Raw genomic sequence first — 20,210 nt, 5'->3', positions numbered from 1 at the left:
TTTGTCTTCTAAGTATTTTTGCTCAATGGTCAGATGTGGCGGAGGGAGAATCAGATTGGAAAAGTCTGGATGACAGACTGATGTGGGGTAGTGGTAGTGAAAGAATATGTATGGGCTGGGAAGGGGTGCGGCAATTTCCAATCCCTCTAAGACCCTGTGGAGAGGCGGGTGGGGGGAGGTGGCAGTTCTTTAAAGGAAGGGAGGTCAGATAGATTTTGTAGAATCTTTGAGAAACCGAATTATTGTTTGCGTATTTGAGCCAGTAGAACCAGTAACAGTGCCATTAGAGGGATGGTGGGAGGCACTGACCTAAGAAGATTCTCCTCTAAAACACAGTTTCCATTCCTCTAAACAAAGTGCATCATTACTATTTTTTCTCCCCTTTCCTGGACATGAGATTTCAAAAGATGCTATCAGCCAAACAAAGTAATAATTTCTTTCCCCATTTGTGTGGATCAAAGATGTCTCAAACTATCAACTTTGATTCTAACTAAATAATATGATTCCAGTGAAAAGCAAAAGAACCCAGTATTCTAGTGTGACTTTGAACTTTGCCTTTAGAAAATATTTCTTTTCTACTGGGAATAATTTGGAAATAATTCCAAATAGTAATTTGGAAATAATGACATAAACTCAACAGATCTCCAGTTCTGTCTGTACTATTCTTTGTAGGATGGGATTTTTCATAGGAGGCACCTGGAACAGTACTGGTAAACCAGGAGGCTTTTAGAGAGAAACCCAGCAGAGCTGGCCTTTCTGTGTTGACATACCAAGGCGGGGTAGCAGGTGGCATCGGACTTCTGTCTGAACTATTTCAGAAGTCAGATCAGTATAAAAGAGTAGGCATCCCCTTTTTGTTTTTACATAAACCCAGGGAGAAGGTGTTTATCCTGTGGTTTTAGCTACATAAAAATTACTTTGCTAAGAGAACCTTTAAGTCATTGAGTTAAATACCTCAGCCATCGTTGCTGCATTTTTGGGGTGGAAGATACAATTGACTTTTCTTTCTCTTGGATTCTTTTATTTTTTTTTAATTTTTAATTTTTTAATTTATTTGACAGAGATCACAAGTAGGCAGAGAGGCAGGCAGAGAGAGAGAGGGGAAGCAGGCTCCTCGCTGAGCAGAGAGCCCTATGTGGGGCTTGATCCCAGGACCCTGGGATCAGGTCAGTTCAGGACCTGAACTGAAGACAGAGGCTTTAACCATGAGCCACCCAGGCGCCCCATCTCTTGGATTCTTTTAGATACTTTTTTTCCAATAACAAAAAACCCCCCACTAGCATCAAAGCGGTGATTTGACACTGCAGTCATTTTCGGTTTATATTAAATAGCTACCTGAAGTTCTTTCTTGTCTCCACATTTAATAACGGAAACTGAGCATCTCTCACCTATTTCTGTCACCAAGTCCCAAGGATTCTGCCTCTCTTCTATATTTTATGTGCATCTCCTATGATGCTGCCTTAGCTCAACTTCATCTTTTTGAAAGATTTATTCAGTTATAATTGATAATACAATCAGGGTAAATATTGAAAGTGTCTGCAATTTTTTTTCAGTTTTGACACATGTATGCAAATGGATATCCTTTATGAGACAGACGTTTTGCAAAGATTTTTCTCCCAGCCTGTGGCTTATCTTTCTGTTGAAGAATGGTAAATTTTGGGGCGCCTGGGTGGCTCAGTGGGTTAAAGCCTCTGCCTTCAGCTCAGGTCATGATCCCAGTGTCCTGGGATCGAGCCCTGCATCGGGCTCTCTGCTCAGTGGGGAGCCTGCTTCCTCCTCTCTCTCTGCCTGCCTCTCTGCCTACTTGTGATCTCTGTCAAATAAATAAATAAAATCTTAAAAAAAAAAAAGAATGGTAGGTTTTAATTTTTCTGAAGGCCAGTTTTTCATTTTGTGCTTTTGTGGATCATCCCTTGGTGCCATATGTAAGAAATACTTGCCTAACCCATGGTCACACAAGGATTTTCTCCCGTGTTCTCCTCTAGAAGTTTTATAGTTGTAGATTTTATGTTTAGGCCCCTGATCTCTTTTGTATTAATTTGTATATGTTAGTATTAAGTGTGGATCTAAGTTCTTTTTTTGTGCTCATGGATGTCTCAATTGTTCTAGAACCATTTGTTGAAAATTCTGTCATTTTCCCACTGCATTGCCTTATACCTTCTATTATAAATCAGTTGTCCATACAAGTATGGGTTTATTTCTGGACTTTGTATTCTTCTTATTTTTCTTTTTTAAGATTTTATTTATTTATTCATGAGAGACAGAGAGAAAGAGAGAGAGAGAAAGGCAGAGGGAGAGGGAGAAGCAGGAGCCTGATGTGGGACTCAATCCCAGGACCCTGGGATCATGACCTGAGCTGAGGGCAGATACTTAACTAGCTGAGCCACCCAGGTGCCCTGGACTTTGTATTCTGATCCACACATCTATTTGTCTGTCCTTATGTCAATACCATGCTATTTTGATTACAATAGTCTTATAATAACTCTTTTAGTTAGATAGTCTTCACCTTCTAACTTTGTTTCCCTTTTTCCAAGTTGTTTTGGCTGTTTGTTCTTGAATCAACTCATCAGTGTCTACATGAAAGCTTGATCAGTTTGACAGAATTGACATCTTAACAGTATTGAATTTTCTGATAAATAAGGTACATCTCTCTATTTATTTAGGAGACATACTTTCTCTCAGTAGTATTTTGTAGTTTTCAGTATACAGGTCTTTCATGTCTTTTGTTGGATTTATTTCTATTTCAAAGATTTTTGATGTTATTATAAATAGTATTTTTAAAATTGTGGTAAAATATGTAAAAATTTGATTTTTATATATTGGTCTTGTATTCTGCAACCTTGCTAATAAATTCACTTATTAATGAGATGCCATCAGAGTTTCAAATGAGATAATGCAGTCTTCTAAAGAAAGTTTTACTATTTTCTTTTCCAATATGAATGTCTTTAAAAACATCTTGTGGAGGCACCTGGTTGATTCAGTTGGTGGAGTATGCAACTCTTGAACTCACGGTTGTGGGTTTGGGCTCCATCTTGGGTGTTAAGATTACTTGAGTACATAAGGTCTTAAAAAAAAAAATTCTTTTTGTCTGATTGCCCTGATTAGTATCTCCAGTACAGTCTTGAAGGGAAGTGGTAAGAGTAGGCATCTGTGTCTTTTTTCTGATCTCAGGAGGAAAACATTCAATCTTTCACGATTAAATATAACATTAGCTGTGAGGATTTGTTTTGCAAAAGCCTTTGGTCAAATTGAGGAAGTGACTTTCTATTACTGATTTGCTAAGAGCTTGTATCAGGAATGGACGTTGGATTTTTTCAAATGAATATTCTGTGTCTATTGAGATGATTGCCTGCCTTTTTTTTTTCATTCTTTCTTCTTCTTTTTTTTTTTTTTTTGGTCTGATACAGTCTTCAATAACTTCCTAATGTATTCCAATTTTACATTATAAATGTAGTGAATAAATGAATGAAGAAGCTTCCATACAAGAGGAATTCCAAGTTATTCTAAGTTACTCTTTTTTTCTTTTCCTAAAATTTTTAGTTAAATTCTAGTTAGTTAATTTATAGTGTAATATTGGTTTCAGGAATAGAAATCCTTTATGTATTTTTAAGACCTTTTTCTTATGTCCCTGAACGTTATATATCTTGGTAGATATTCCATGTGCACTTGACTGTTGTTGGGTGGAGTGTTCTATAAACGTCAGTCAGACCATGTTGGTTGATGGTGTTGTTCAAGTCTACTGTATCTTGCCTGATTTTCTGCCTATTGCTCTTATCAGTTATTGAGGGGGAGTATTTAAATTTCCAGCTATAATTGTGGATTTGCATATTAATTTTATGAGTTTTTCTTCATGTATTTTGAAAGTCTCTTACTAGGTGCATAAAGATGTAGGATTTTTTAAAAAAGTTTATTTACTTAAATAATCTCTACATCCAGTGTAGGACTTGGAAGTCATGACCCCCAAGATTAAGAGCCTCATTCTTTACCAAGTGCCTCAAGATTTAAGATTATTATGTCTTCTTGATTAATTGACCTCATTATTGTGAAATGATTTTCTTTTTTCCTGGTGTTATTCTTTGCTCTGAAATCTCCTTTGATATTAATAGGACTTTCTTTTGAGTATTATTGGTTTTGTGTATCTTTTTCCATCTGTTCACTTTTAATCTGTGTGTGTGTGTGTGTGTGTATGTGTTTGTGTGTGTTTGGGGGGAGAGGGGCAGAGGAAGAGGGAGAGAAAATCTTAAGCAGGCTTCACACCCAGTGAGGAGCCTGACTTGGGGTTTGATCTCACGACCCTGTGTTCATAACCTGAGTTGAAATCAAGAGTTGGGTGCTTAGGAACACCTGAGTGGCTCGGTTGGTTAGGCAGCTGCCTTCAGCTTCAGGTCATGATCCTGGGATCCTGGGATTGAGTCCTGCATCAGGCTCCTTGCTCGGTGGGGAGCTTGCTTCTCCCTCTGCCTCTGCCTGCCACTCTGCCTGCTTGTGCTCTCTCTCTGACAAATAAATAAATAAAGTCTTAAAAAAAGAAAAAAAGAGTTGGATGCTTAAATGACTGAGCCACCCAGGCACCCCATTGTGTTTTTACATTTGAATCCATTTCTTATAAACAGTTTATGCTGGGGTCTTACCTTTTTTTGCAATCTGATAATCTCTGCCTTTTAGTTGGGGTATTGAGACCATTTACATTTAATGTGGTTATTAATGTGATTAGATTTTAGGCTACTATCTTGCTATTTGTTTTCTGTTTTTTCCTGGTGTTTTTTATTACCTTTTCTTCTTTTGCTGCCTTTTTTGGATTAATAAGTGGTTTTTATGATTCTGGTTTTTTTTTTAATTGGTTTAACTCTGTTTTGTTATTTTGGTGATTGCTTTAGGAGATAAAATATGCATCTTTAACTTATCACAGTCTACTTTCTAGGGATGTTAGTATTTTATTTTTTATTGAAATATAGTTGACACACAAATTACATTAGTTTCAGGTGTATAGCATAGGGATTCAACAACTCTGTATGTTGTGCTGTGCTTACCACAGCTATAGCTACTGTCACTATATGATGCTACTGCAATCACCGTACCACTGATTATATTCCCTTTGCTCTACCTTTCACTGTTGTGACTTAATTCATTCTGTCTGGAAGCCTGTACATCCCACTGCACTTCACCCATTTTGCCCTTTCCCCTTGTCCCTTCTCCTCTGGCAACCACAAGTTTGTTCTCTGTTTTATGGGTCTGTTTCTGCTTTGTTTTTTAGATTCCACATGTAAGTTAAATCATATGGTATTTATTTTTCTCTGTCTGACTTATTTACTTCACACACTGGCCACTATGTTTTTGCATATGGTAAGATCTCATTCTTCTTTGTGGCTGAGTAGTGTTCCATTGTATATATATCATATCTTCTTTATTCATCTACCAATGGATACTTAGGTTGCTTTCATGTCTTGGCTATTGTAAATCATGCTGCAGTAAACAGGGATGCATACATTTTTTCAAATTAGATGCATACATTTTCTTTGGGTAAATACCTAGTAGTAGAATTACTGAATCATATGTTAATTTTATTTTTAATTTTTTAAGGAAACTCCATACTGCATTCCATGGTGACCACACTAGTTTACATTCCCACCAATAATACATGAGGTTTCTCAAGATATTATTAGATCTTATCACATATATAGTGTAAGAACCACACAGTAGTGTACTTCCATTTCTTCCCTCTCAACTCCAGTTCCACTCTCTGCATTGTAGCCTGAAACTTTTCTCAAAGCCAGAAGCTAGGGCAATTGTATCACCTGCCTCATTTGTTTACTATCTCTCAAAGATCACTGTCCATTCTAGGCTGATGTCCAGTGTCTTGAAAACCATTGTTTCATATATTTTGTATTTTTTTTTCCTCCTGTTTTTTTTCGTTTTTTTTTTTGTTTTGGTTGTTTCAGGAGGGAGGATGAATTCCATTCTTGTTACTTCATCTTAGCCTGAAGCAGAAACCTCAGCTTAATTATCTTTTGCTTGGATGCTTTCATACTATTCTTGACTCATTCTAGCTCTATTGCAGTTTGTCCTTTGATTGGTTCCAGAGAGATCTTTCAAAAGTAAATATTTGGCCATATCTCTGCTTACATTGTTCAGTGGCTTCTCATCAAAAAAAAATTTTTTTTAAAAATAATGAAACAGTCATGCTAGGATACCAAATTCCTGGGTGGAAGAAATACTCTTAATTAGAACTTGGATGAATAACGGTATTGCTAAAGATGGTACAAGTAAATTCCTGTGTAATCATATATGATAATCATATGTTATTTTGAAGATATAAAAATATTGGCTCTTCTATTGGTTAGGTAACACTTGAGTTTCTATAGAATTAGCAGTAAGCTTAGGTTACAACTCCTGTCTCATTTGGGACTCAACAAAATAATGTACTTGAAAGCTCAGTAGTTGTTGATGAAACAAATTATTATAGAAAATGCCATTGATTTTTTAAAATGTTTATCTATGAGATGTTAGATGCATTAAAATTAAATGTCCATTTGTAATCTCAACGGAACTATCTCAGTTGGGAGAAAAAGATTTTATATGTATATATAAATAAAAAGCTGGTTGTCTTTTATATTCTGAGAGTTTCTTCATATTTTAATACTGTGTTTCTCCATCATGCCCTATTCACCTTTGTAGTATTGGCCCCAAAAGTTACTGTAAACATGTCTGCTTTAAAAAAAGAAAAAAATTAACTGAATACCTTCTATATACCTGGCATTGTGCTAGATTAGCATATCAGGCCCATGCTTATTTCTGTGATCTACTTATTTTTCTTATTTTTTTTGAAAAATTTAATTAAAAATTTTTATTATGTTTAGTTAACTACTATATATAGTACATCATTAGTTTTTGATGTAGTGTTCAGTGATTCATTAGTAGTGTATAACACCCAGTGCTCATCGCAACATATGCCCTCCTCAATACCCATCACCTGGCTACCCCATTCCTCTATGCCCATCCCTTCTGAAACTCTCAGTTTGTTTCCTGGAGTCCATAGTCTCTCATGGTTCATCTCCCTCTCTGATCTCTTCTTCACTTTTGCCTCCCTTCAGCTATCATCCTCCATGCTATTCCTTATGTTCCACTGAGTGAAACCATGTGATAATTGTCTTTCTCTGAGTGACTTAGTTTACTTAGCATAATCCCCTCCATTTCCATCCATTTGATGCAAATGTGGGTATTCATCCTTTCTGATAGCTGAGTAATATTCTATTGTATATATGTACCACATCTTCTTTATCCATTCATTTGTTGAAGGGCTTCTTGGCTCCTTCCACAGTTTGGCTATTGTGGACATTGCTGCTATGAACACTGGGGTGCATATTCCCTTTCTTTTCACTACATCTGTATCTTCGGAGTCAATACCTAGCAGTGCAATTGCTGGGTCATAGGGTAGCTCTATTTTTAACGTCTTAAAGAACCTCCATACTGTTTTCCAGAGTGGCTGTACCAGCTTGCATTCCCACCAACAGTTAAGAGGGTTCCCCTTTCTCCACATCCTTGCTAACATTTGTTGTTAACTGTTTTGTTAATTTTTGCCGTTCTGACTGATGTAAGGTGATATCTTACTGTGGTTTTGATTTGTATTTCCCTGATGGTTAGTGATGTTGAGCATTTTTTCATGAGTCTGTTAGCCATTTGCATGTCTTCTTTGGATAAGTGTCTGTTCATGTCTTCTGCCCCTTTTTTAATTGGATTGTTTGTTTCTTGTTTGTTGAGTTTGATAAGTTCTTTAAAGATCTCAGATACCATCCCTTTACCTGTAATGTCATTTGCAAATATCTTTTCCTGTTGAGTGGGTTCTTAGTTTTGTTGACTGTTTCCTTTACTATGCAGAAGATTTTTACCTCGAAGTCCCAAAAGTTCATTTTTGCTGAAATTTTTAATTTAAGTTTAATTTAGTTAAAATATGGTATATTACTAGTTCCAGAGGTAGAACTTAGTGATTCATCAGGTGCATATAATACCCAGTGCTCATCACAACAAGTGCCCTCCTTAATGCCTATCACCCAGTTACCCTATCTCCCCATCCCCTCCAGCAACCCTGTTTGTTTCCTGTAGTTAAGAGTCTCTTATGCTTTGCCTCCCTCTCTGTTTTTCTCTTATTTTATTTTCCCTTCCTTTTCCTTATGTTCATCTGTTTTGTTTCTGAAATTCCACACGTGAGTGAAATCATATGGTATTTGTCTTTCTCTGACTGACTGATTTTGCTTAGCATAATACCCTCTAGTTCCATCCATGTTGTTGCAAATGGCAAGATTTCATTCTTTTTGATGGCTGAGTAATATTCTGTTGTATATATATCCTACATATTCATTATCCATTCATCTGCGGATGGACATCTGGGCTCTTTCCATAGTTTGGCTATTGTGGACATTGCTGCTATGAACATTGGGGTACAGGTGCCCCTTATTTTCTACAACTTTTCACCACATCTGTTCTATGGCTGCACTGATTTATTTGCAGTTACTGGGATATATCATTTCCTTTCATCCCTTGCTGCTTTCATATATACTGTTTCCTCTGTCCTTCCCCCTTGTTGATCTGATTAAATTCTATTTGACATTTAAGACTCAATTTAAGTATACCCTTCTTTATGAAATCTTCCCCGGAAACCATACGCTAGGTTAAGTGCCTACTGTGTTCCCACAGCTCCTTACCCTTATCTCATAATGGCATTTAGCACACTAATTGCAACTATCTGTTCCCTTGCCTGTTTTCACACCAGACTGCTTGAGGACATTATCTTATGTGATTTTTATATCTTAACACCGAGCACAGGGCCTGGCCCAGTGTAGGGATGAGGGAGACGAAAGTTTGTCCTTGCCTCTGCCATTGTGTGATCTTAAACAAGATCGTTCGACATTCTGACACCTAGGTTCTCTTCCTGCTCTGCAGCCACGTCAACCTGGTTGGTGCAGGGTGGCCTAGTGTGCCTGTCACATGAGGCCTGGGCCTGAGGGCCGGATTCTTTTTGCAGTGATGATTCAGGGCTCGAGGTTGACACCACATCAGAAAACCAAGACCCCTGCCTCCTTCTAGGCGCAGATGGCAAGCTGCTAGTGAAAGCCAGAAGGAAACCACTCAGAAAGACAAACCATAGGCCTATGCCACGAACTACTTTTGAGGGAGGGCCACTTTGGTAAGATTCTGTAGGTGTCTGGGAGTGCTCTCTATCCAGAGGAGCCAGATAAGAAGCTAGGCTTTGTGATGCCTTTTCTGTCTCACTCTAGCAGTCAGTCCATTCCTCTCTTGGTCCCCCGTGTCACCCCATAAATACCTGTGATGTAACACTTATCACACTGTCTTATCCTCATGTGTTTTCTTATATGGCTCCTTCTCTAGAAGAGAGCCCTTGTGACAGAAGTTGTGCATATTGGTCTCTGTATGTAGTAACTCACCGGGAACCTACCAGAGTAGGTAGCCAAAGATAGCTTGGTGAACAGTGATGTTAATAATAGCTAATATTTCCTTGGCATTTATGTATGCTAGGAGCTTCCCATATGTTCGCTTTGCTCTTGTGATGTGAGACCTGTGGTCCTCACCATTTTATAGGTGACAAAAAAGGAGGCCCAGAAAGGTTAAGTAACTTGTCTGTGGTCCTACATCTAGTAAGCATCAGATCCCGAATTCAAATAGAAACCCACCTTCTTAACCACTGTGCTGACTGGCTGACCAAAGGGCTGAACAAAAGCTGACTGAGAGATCAAGTGACTAAGGCTTTGTGAGGGAGATGCAAAGAAGGGACTGGCAGACGTGGTTCTTTTGGGATGTGGGCTTGAAACCACAAAACTAAACAAGGGCTTCATTTGGAGACATCACCCGTCCATTAGGGGAAAGAGATCATGATTCAGGAGCCCACTTCTTACTGCTTATTCTTTCTCTGGCAAGAGAAAGAATTGGCCAAGTCTGAGGATCTGTTCTGGCATATTCCCGGAGGTATCGCTATAGCTCAAGTGCTAGGGAGTAATACTTACTGTTGCATCTTTCTGGAATGCCTTTTCCCCCGAGTGTGCACATGGCTCACACCTTCATTTCACTTTCTGTTCCAGTGTCACCTCATCAGAGACCTTCCCCGAACTGATCTGAGGAAGTGCCGTTCTTTATTCTCTTACTCTGCTTTATTTTTCTTCATTGTACTTATCACCACCCAACATAGAATATATATTTGTTTATGGTGTTTTAGCTTGTCTCTCTCCACCGGCGTATAAGCACCAGGGATCTGTGGCTCTGTTGTGTGTACTGTTGTATCCCTAGCTCCTAGAGCAGTGCCTGGCAAGTAGTAGGTGTTTGATGTTTGTTTTTATTTTCGTTTTTTTCAGTGAATAAATGATTTTGGACTTTGAGACTACCGGTGTGCAAGGCCTTTTATCATTTGGCCTCAGTAATGCCTTACTCTTCTTATCTCTATATGTTACCCTTCGACTCCAGACAAATTGGAGTTCATGTTCTTTGAACAGGACTCACCTTTAAAGTTCTGTCCTTGCCAAATTCTGTGGCCTTCTGCTGACAGCCACAGCTCTCAGTACTTGCTTTTACCTTCTTCCTCACTTTGGCCTGGAGATTCTTCCCATTTTCTCTTTTGGAATAAGAAAGCAGAACAAGACTTCTAGCTTTTAGATATTGGAACCTTAGGGGCAAGAGGCCCTTATATCTCGCCTTGACTACTGAGCGAGAGGGACACAGAGTTGCCCTCTGACAAGGATGCTGCCCGTCCTGGCTTACTTCGCTCAGACTGCGGTGACTCTGGATGGTCATACCATGCTGCCGAACCTACCCAGATAGGGTGTCTGCCCTGGTAACAGAATGATGTGTGGAGCATACACACGCACATGCACACGCACAGAAGAACTATCTTGAGACTTATCCTCACAGCTGAAGCCCTTATCCTTTCCCCTATAGCTTAGCCATGTAGTGGCTGACTATGTTGAGAGTCCATCCTTCCTGGAGTACGGTGGCCCCCGTACAGCCCCTCTGTCTCACTTAATGTAGTGTTTAGAACAGTGGTTCCCAGCTGGGGTGGGTGGGGTGGGGCATCTTGTCCTCCAGGGAACATTTGGCAGTACCCAGAGACATTTCTGAGGGTCACAAGTGGCAGCATGCTACGTCTAGTGGCTAGATGCTGAGGAATATTGTTAAACACACTCCGTGGCAGAGGACGGCACCCTGACAAGGAATTATCCTGCCCAGAATGTCAGCGGGGCAGACTGAGAAGCCCTGGTCGAGAGTGCCTCCTGCCCATCTGCACCATGGCAGAGGGTGCAGCTAGAGGAGTTCCCACACGCCTGCGTCTGTGCTTGCACTTGTATTAAGGCGTCCTCCCAGGAGACAAAAGGCCCTTGTAGCTCAGCTAGCCGCAGGCCTTTCTAGCAACAAAAAAGTGGCCTTCTTTCCACTCCACATGCCAAGCAGAAAGGCCCCTTTGTGTGAGACACGGCCGAGCGCCCTTGGCAGCAGTGGCGGGAGCGTGTTGTTCCCCGCACTTCACAGGCCGGTACTTGTCTGTCTGCCACAGATCTGTGTGTCACTCTGCTACACCTTCACTAGCCGGCATTCCAGACCATAGTGAACAAGCACATTTGTCATGTCGACAGATGTGTACAGAGGCAGATACGTTCCTTCTCAGGAAGAAAGGCTAATACGTCCCACTTTTCTTTCTTTCTTTCTTTTAAAATAAATTTATTAGTATTCAACATTACTACAGAGTATTTTTTTAAAATATTTTGTTTATTTATTTGGCAGAGAGAGACACAGCGAGAGAAGGAACACAAGCAGGGGGAGGGGGAGAGGGAGAGGGAGAAGCAGGCTTCCCGCCAAGCAGTGAGTCCCATGTGGGGCTCCATCCCAGGACCATGAGCTGAAGGCATACGCTTAACGACTGAGCCACCCAGGTGCCCCATGTCCCACTTTTCTAACCCTGATCTTTCATCCCTCCTTTCCCAAGCCCTAGGATTTGAACGTAGCTCTTGGACATTAATTTCTGTCTTCTTTTCAATGTTTTCTAGTCTGGGAATTCAAAATTTAACCAAGCAATGACTAAACACCCTTAGCCTAAGCCTTTGGGATGCAGTCTGGGGGCACTAGATCTCCCCAAGCCCCTTCCCCTTCTCATCTCCTGTGCCTCTGCAGGTAGCTTACCCTCAAAGTCTCTCAGTTTCAGAACTTCCCTCCTGAATTCTAGAAGCTTCTTGAGGATATTGAGAGATTGGAGCATTTTTTTCCTTCAACCTTGTTTCCTGCCGGGTGTCTGAGTGTCTAGTCTGTACCATGGGCTGGGCCGCACTATAGGGGAGGTAGGAGAATGAAGGGGCAGGTTCAGCCTTCCAGCTTCTCCAGCTTCCCTGAGCGTGACACAAACAGCCCAACACCTGCGCTGTTGCTGCTGTGTATTTAAGGAGATTGTTGTTTCTGTTTGGGGGCCCACAGTCAGAACATGTCTGGAACTCCTCATGTGGGAGTCATTCTTCTTTGAGTAAATTCTTATTGATGCTACTATGTATGTATATGTATGTATATGTATGTATACTATTTTATTTTGTTTTATGATTTATTTCTTTATTTTAGAGGCCAAGAAAGAGACTGTTGGGGAGAGGGGTAGCAGGAGAGGGGAAGAGGAAAGAGGAAGAGAGAGAGTCTTCAGGCAGACTCCCTTCTGAGCACAGAGCCTGACTTGGGGCTTGATCCCACGACCCTGAGATCATGACCTGAATCAGCATCAAGAGTTGGACACTTAACCGGCTGAGCCACCCAGGTCCCACAGAGTAGCCCTGCTTTAGAGATAGTGGGGTGGGGTGGGCAACAGTGAATGGGACATAGTCCATGTCTTCACTGTTGTCTGACGTTTAGAGGGAAACGGGACAGCATTCTGATGAAAGGTAATTTTTGGGAAAGACATGGACGGACCTTAAGAGAAGTGGCTGAGAATCTCACTATTTCATTCTGCTTCAGAACTTTTTTGGCTTCTTGCTGCTCATAGCAGTCATTTTCAAACTTGAGGAATGTACAGATTCCTTTTAAGGGAAATAATTTATCTTGGACCTACGATGCTGACTTTGTTTTTGTTATAATAATTATTATTTAAAAGTGTATAAACAAAATGAGGTTTAAGTCACTATATAAAATTTGTATACAAATATAAACAAAACCAGACTGATACATTAAGTAAAAGCAAACTTCAAATCCAATAAAATGATGTTTTTGCTGAAACTCAGTTGCTCCCAGGCTTTTTAGGTTCAGCATGCCAGTGTTAGTGGGTGTCATCTGATACACATATCCTGGATATCATCCATCCAGCCATCTGTTTATCTGTCAAGTAGAGAGAGAAGGCATGAGAGCACAAGAGTACATAATGGCTGAGAGCAAGGTCTGGAGCCACATTGCTTGAGTCCAGACCTTTGCTTTACCAATTCCTAGCTGCGCAGCTTTGGGAAAGTTATATACAATGTCTCTGTATTCAGTTTTTTCATCTGTGAAATAGGGATAAAACAGGACTTATCTTTCACATGGTAGTAGTTCTTTCACATGAGTTAATATATCATCTTTCACATGAGTTAATATATCATCTTTCACATGAGTTAATACATAGGTGGCTCCTAGAATAGTACCTGTCACGTAGTAGGTGCAGGTAAAGAATGGCATTTAGTAGTAGTATTATCATGATCGTATTCTAGTTCAGGATGACTTCATCCCAAATGCTGGTGTAGTGGAAGAGCGAGTCCATCCCCTACAGGTCAAACAGAAAGTACAGTATGTACTCCATAACACTTAGGATTCTGTGGGAGGGGGAGATGATAACCACAGAAGTATGCGGTCAGTGAGAAGGCCGGTGTGACTCTGACGGTAAGTTCCGGTAGTGCTTGCATTCTGGAATCATGGCTTGGCTTGTCTCTTCCCACAGTGTACAACTGGACCGTGGACGAGGTGGTGCAGTGGCTGATCACATATGTGGAGCTGCCTCAATATGAGGAGACCTTCCGGAAGCTGCAACTTAGTGGCCATGCCATGCCAAGGTCAGGAGGAGACTGGATTCCCTCCCCTGGGGGTGTGGGGAATGGGGGGGGGTCGCCTACTTTCAGGTTGCTCTGGCCAGTTAAGCGAGGTTCCACCCTTTCCAGGGCAGAATCTGTAGACCTCTCCTCTTCTCACGTCTATCGTGCACTTACCATAAAGCATGACAGTCACTTGGCATCCGTTCTCTCATTTAGTATTCCTGCCACTCTTGGGCATAGTACTAAGAGCTGTCGTTTATTGGATGCTTAGCGCTTAGCACGTGGCAAGCACTGCTGTTCAACACGTTGTATACAGTATCTCATTTAATTCTCGCATCAATCCTGTAAGGTAGGTGTTATTGCATATAGATGGTGAACATGGCTAAGTAACGTTTCCAAGGTCACATGCCTAGTTAAAGGCAAAACTGATTTGAAACTAGATCTGGATAGACTTCAAAGCCTGTGGATGTTTCTTTCCTCTTTTGCTGTACCCCCAGCAGGAGCCTCGGGGCTCTGTTAGCCTCCCCTGAATTATCCATATGCCGCGTATCTGCTCTAAAGAGGCAGTGCAAGGCTGGCGTGACTCCCTCGGCCCCAGCCTCCTTTCCGGAAAGACTCTTGCAAGGGCTGCGGTCCCCTAACTCTGCCTCCTTCACAGGCACAGTGTGCCGGGGCCTGCGGCGGGAGAGGGGAAGGGATGGAACACTGTGTGGGCTTCTTGTGATGTCAAACTAGTGCCATGTGTCATTCAGTTATTAATCCATTTACTTATTCATTCGACACATATTTACTGGGTACCTGCTCTGTGCCAAGCACTTGTACTGGGTGCTGGGGATAAAGATGACAACAGCCTGCCCCTGCCCTCAAAGGGCTCACTGTCTGGTAAGTGCTGCTTACATATAATCTGTCATCTTGTTACGTAGGTGCACCTGGTTGTGAGCTTCCACAAAGGGGAAAGGGGAAGGTGAAGCTGTTGGAATGCCCACACATGGCAGCCTCTACCCCCAGAGCTACTGGGCACTGCTGTCCAGGCCCAGATGAGCTGCCCGTTCCCTCCTCTGTTACCTGTAGCCTTCTCTTCACAGCTTCCTCTACTCTGGAGAGAGTAATAATCCTAATGTTGGTACATCCCCTTATAGAATACTTGCCTACCTATTATTTCAATTGACCCTCACAATTCTGGGAGGAAGGAATTAACTACCCCAGCTTTTGGGTGAGCAAACTGAATTTCAGATATTTTATGATTTAATCCAAACTGGTAAGTGGCGGAGCTGGGACTGAACCCAGGTCTCCCTGGTTCTAAGTGCCCTGCTTTTTTCCACTGCATCTCCCTCTTTCCCCATGTAGTTGAAGATAGGCTTCCTGGAAATATTCAGTGCAGTTCTCTTTAACAAAACGTTACCAATCATCTACCCTGGGCAGGGTTCTCTCCTGGGCCCTGAGGACAAAGAAATGCATTAGACCCCATTAAATAGATGACTGACCATGAAGCTCCAGGATTTAGGTTTCTTTCTCATTACCCATGGAAACAGCAGCATTGCCTTGTGGATTCCTGGCTCATTCCATCTTGAGGAATAGCTATGGCTTAGATTAAAACTCTAAGGATAAACATTATCCTTAAAACATAGGATAAGAAGTCAGTTCTCAGGTCATGGGCTCATGTAGCCCTCTTGTAGCCAGACCCCGCCAAGTTAGGCAGAGGGGTAGAGGAAGCCAAGCTGTGGCACCTTAGTGAGAGTAGGAAGCATGGAGCCTCAGTGTTTGGTGTGCTTGGTGTGTGGGAAGGAGGCAGCATGGTATAATTGGAAGAAGAGTCTGAAAGATTTGAGTTCATTTCCTGCCTTTGCCATTTACTTGCTGTGTGACTTTGGGCAGGTAGCTCTAAGTCCCGGTTTTCTTACCTGTGAAGTGGACCTAATGACAGAACTGTGTTTCTAAAGTCAGAGGACTAAGGTGTTGTATGCAAAGTGTCAGAATGGTACAAGATACACAGCAGTTGCTTGGTAAATATTAGCTCCTTTCTCATTTCTCTCATTGCTCAGAAATAGATACTATTCCAATTCTTAGATTTCTTTGACAAATAGACTGTGGAAAAGATGACACTTATTTTGATGAGTTAGATGAAGGCCAGTACACCTGGTAGAAGTGTTCTCTCTAAAGAGGAGCCCTGAGAACTCTCAGGCTTGTAGGAAGCATCTGATTTTCCATAAGTTTACACAGGAGGAGAATGGGGTCCCAGAGGAGAGACCAAGCTGCTCAGGATCAGACAAGTGAGTTGCTGACTCAGCTGGGACCAGAAGCTTCATCTCCTAACCCCTTTACCTGCTGACCCCCACCCCCCGCCCCATCGCAGTGTCTCTCTTACAGGCGGGCTGGCTTGATTGCTTCCCAGGGCTAGAGAAGGAAGTAGCTGCTCCTGCATGCCCAGGGAGGAGTGTAAATCATACACCACGATGTCAGAGGGCTCTTTTCTATCGTGGGAGACAAAACTATGCATCAGAAAAGAGCACTGCCTTCATGGAGTAGGATAGTGGTAAATGCTCATGTGTGGGGCCCAGACCAGTGCACTGATAACCTTTCATATCTTATACCCGTCTCCTCCTATACCCACTGTGTTCCAGCAGAAGAGAAACAAAGTCCAGTTTTTCCTGGGTCATTTTCTTGTTTACAGACCCTCTCTTATTAGAGTCATCATGAATAGTATGTTGAAGGTCATAAAAAATTACAGTAATCTGACTGGGAGTAAATTGCAGTGACTCAGATACAGGATAACAAGACTAATGCAGTTTGTCATCAGCAGGTTTGTACTTAATGGCAGTGGGTCAGGATCAGAGGCCCTCAGAATCACTGGGTCATGTGGCATGGGGTGTGGAGCTGGGTTGGACAGGAGAATGCATTTACAAATGGTGGGAGTATGGGGACAGGTGTATAGTGGATAATCCCTGGCAGGAGAAACATGACAGAAAATTTGCAGTCGGGTGTGGGAATGGTCACAGATGGATAATCCTCAGAGAGTAGCATTCTCAGGAGATGGTGGACATGGGCAGAAAGGGGAACATTTTCGGTAAATGTTATGTGTCCTTCCTTACTCCCTGTTGAAAACCACTGGTATAGACTCTGTGTTCTGGAGTGCAGAGGGGAGCTATCACCAAGAGCTAGAGGTCATGGAAGTGTTCCTGGAGGAGGTGGGTAATCCTACCGGTAACCCTCCTGGTTTTAGTGGCAGGAAACTGAGTTCCTCCTCTTTGTTTCAACAGGCTCGCTGTGACCAACACCACCATGACAGGGACTGTGCTGAAGATGACAGACCGGAGCCATCGGCAGAAGCTGCAGCTGAAGGCCCTGGACACAGTGCTGTTTGGGCCTCCTCTCTGTGAGTGCTGCGGAGAGAAGGGCTGCTGATGTACCGTGGGACCTGAGGCTGTGGGGGTGGCAGGCTGTGGTCCTGGGTCTCCTGGGCGTACCTGCAAGGCAGCACCTCTGCTCTTTCCACTAAGAAATGAAAACATGAGGTATCGAATAGTGTTATATTTTAATCCAGCCAGATGCAAGGTCCATTCATTAGATACATTAAGAAAATACTCACTTTATGCCAGTTCTGTGCTGGACCCTAGAGGGAGATCTGGATGAATCCTATTCTGCTCTAAAGGGATAAAATGAATGTTCCGGAGAGGTACACAATGCTTCTGAGTTCCAGAGGAGGGATAGAGAAGGCATCCTGTAGAAGAGGTGGCATGTGACCTCTGCCTGTAAGGGTGGGTAGGGCTTTATTCTGTGCAGGTGGCAGGAGAGAAAATTCTAGGTGGAAGAAACAGCCGGAGCAAGAATACAAAAGCTGAAATATGAAGGGTGTGCTCAGAGATAATAAGGAACCCACAGGGTCTGAGTGCCATTTAGCTGTTCCTTGCTTTCACTGTGGACATGCAGAGTGTATGAACTGATTGCTGATCATCTTCTGTCCTTGAACAGCCACAGAGGTCTCCGTGGGCTTCCGCGGAGTCACAGAGACATACTCAGGCGGAAGGAAGGAATAGTCTGTTCAGCCAGGGATTACTTGAGAGCATTAGGTTGTTTAATTCCTGAAGATCTGCAAGGTGGGAATGGCCAACCCTGCCATCCTTTTCCTTATTCTAAGTGAACTCTTGGGGAACAAAACTGGTAAGATTTCTTAGAAAATTAATCTTTACCAAGCAGGCTTCTAGGGCCCACTTCCTGCCCTTTGGGGCTGTTGGCATCGGTTGAGGATGCCAGCAGCAGAATGCTGTAGAACCAGGAATCAGTCCAGAGAAGCAGCTAGCGGGCAGGGTTGGAGACTGTAGAACATTTTCCCATCCATGCGTTTGGCTTGATGGCGCCCAAGCTGATGTCTCATTAGAGGTGGGTGGGTCTGTCCTTTTTTGTTTTTTAAATTTCTACTAAGCTTTATTTTTAAGCGTAGTCCTAGGTTTGCATCAAAATTGGGTGAAGATACACAGATCTCCTATATGCCCCTGCCCCCATACCTGCATAGTCCCCTCCATGGTTAACAGCACACCCTCCCCCCACCCTGAGTGGTACATTTGTAACAAATGATGAACCTACACTGACATATCACCAGCACTCAAGAGTCCACACTTTATATCGGACTTGACTCTTGGTGTTGCACAGTCTATGGGTTTGGACAAGTGTAAAATGACATGACCTACCATCATTACAGTGTCATATAGGCTAGTTCACTGCCCTAAAGATCCTCTGTGCTCCACCTATGTATCCTTCCCTCCCCCTCAATCCCTGACAGCCACTGGTCTTTTTTTTTTTTTTTTAACTTTTCTGTTGTTTTGCCTTTTCCAGAAGGTCTGTGTCTTTTGAAAATGTGAAACAAAGCAACATGAAGGAAAACTGGTTTCCTTTTTCTCTTTCTCTTTCTCTTCCTCTTCTCTTGCTTGCTTGTTTTTCTTTCTTTCTTTCTGTCTTAGGGTACATTTTTGCTTACCATTCATTTATAAGTTTTGAATAAATGACACAATGGATGGCTCTAGCGTTTATGGGAGGCCCACTACTGAGCAAAGGCCTCTCATTCACTAACATTTATTGAACAACTACTGTATACCAGTTTAAATGACAGGGTCCCTGCTTTCAAGAAGCTCCATCTAGGGACACCTGGGTGGCTCATGAGTTAAGCATCTGCCTTCAGGTCATGATCAAGTCCTGCACGGCTCCTTGCTCAGCAGGGAGCCTCCTTCTCCCTCTGCCTGCCACTCCCCCTGCTTAAGCTCTCTCTCTCTCTTGCGTGTGCTCTCTCTCTCTTTGACAAATAAATAAAATCTTAAAAAAAAAAAAGTTCCATCTAAATGGAGATAAGCACATCAACAATACAGTAAGTGATCAGCAAATACAGTGTTATAGCTATCATGGAAACCTTTCCAGAGTTCAGCTGGGAGCACAAAATGGGGACAAGTTTTCAATTTGAGTCCAAGAAGCTTTATGGAGAAGACCATTCTTGAGCTGAGTCTTGAAAAATGGAAGGGAGCTTTGCTAGGCTTTCCCATGAACAGCTTACACCCCCGTTTCTTTGTATACACTAGCAAGACTCTTACAGCAGAAGAATCAAACCCAATAATAAAAGCTAGGCTACTTTTGCAGAGGCTGTCCTCTGTTCCCCGCCAGGAAGGGGAGGACTTTCGCAGCCTGAAAGTCTTCTTTAGTCTTCTGAGATATATTATCAGACTGTTATTGTTATTTTTTTTTAAAGATTTTATTTATTTATTTGACAGACAAGAGATCACAAGTAGGCAGAGAGGCAGGCAGAGAGAGAGGGGGAAGCAGGCTCCCCGCTGACCAGAGAGCCTGATGTGGGGCTCGATCCCAGGACCCTGAGATCATGACCCGAGCCGTAGGCAGCGGCTTAACCCACTGAGCCACCCAGGCGCCCCGACTGTTATTGTTCTGTATCAAAATAGGTTTTACCATATCTGAAAGGGTGCATTAGAAACTGCAGGTCAAAGTAGGCAAGGATTCTACCTGGGAACATCAGCTGGGGCTGGAAAGCATGGGAACCAGAGTCCTAGGTGCAGATAATGGATCCAGGGGGCCAGAGCTAGCAAGAGGGGCTAGTGTAGCAGGTTAGGCTGATACCAGCATGGGAGGGGTATTTTCTCCTAGGCTACCTTCATATAGCCTATAGCTTACATGTGACCTAACCTA

At 42.3% G+C, this 20,210-nt stretch overlaps 1 protein-coding gene across 3 annotated transcripts in view; it reads left to right on the top strand.

The window, feature by feature from the left end:
• The window catches only part of LOC111159392 (stromal interaction molecule 1), a 188,181-nt gene that overhangs the window by 134,782 nt on the left and 33,189 nt on the right, over positions 1 to 20,210 (top strand). For all 3 annotated transcript variants that reach the window (XM_022521813.1, XM_022521811.1, XM_022521814.1), the window contains exons 4-5: positions 13,937 to 14,048; positions 17,285 to 17,400. In XM_022521813.1, coding sequence (XP_022377521.1) covers positions 13,937 to 14,048; positions 17,285 to 17,400 — 228 coding nt within the window. The remainder of the gene's footprint in view (positions 1 to 13,936; positions 14,049 to 17,284; positions 17,401 to 20,210) is intronic.

Source organism: Enhydra lutris, unplaced genomic scaffold, assembly GCF_002288905.1.
Source record: "Enhydra lutris kenyoni isolate GAN:26980312 unplaced genomic scaffold, ASM228890v2 scaffoldscaffold68, whole genome shotgun sequence".
NCBI lineage: Eukaryota > Metazoa > Chordata > Mammalia > Carnivora > Mustelidae > Enhydra > Enhydra lutris.
Note: the sequence above shows the minus strand (reverse complement) of the source record. Positions and strands in the feature narration are given on the sequence as shown.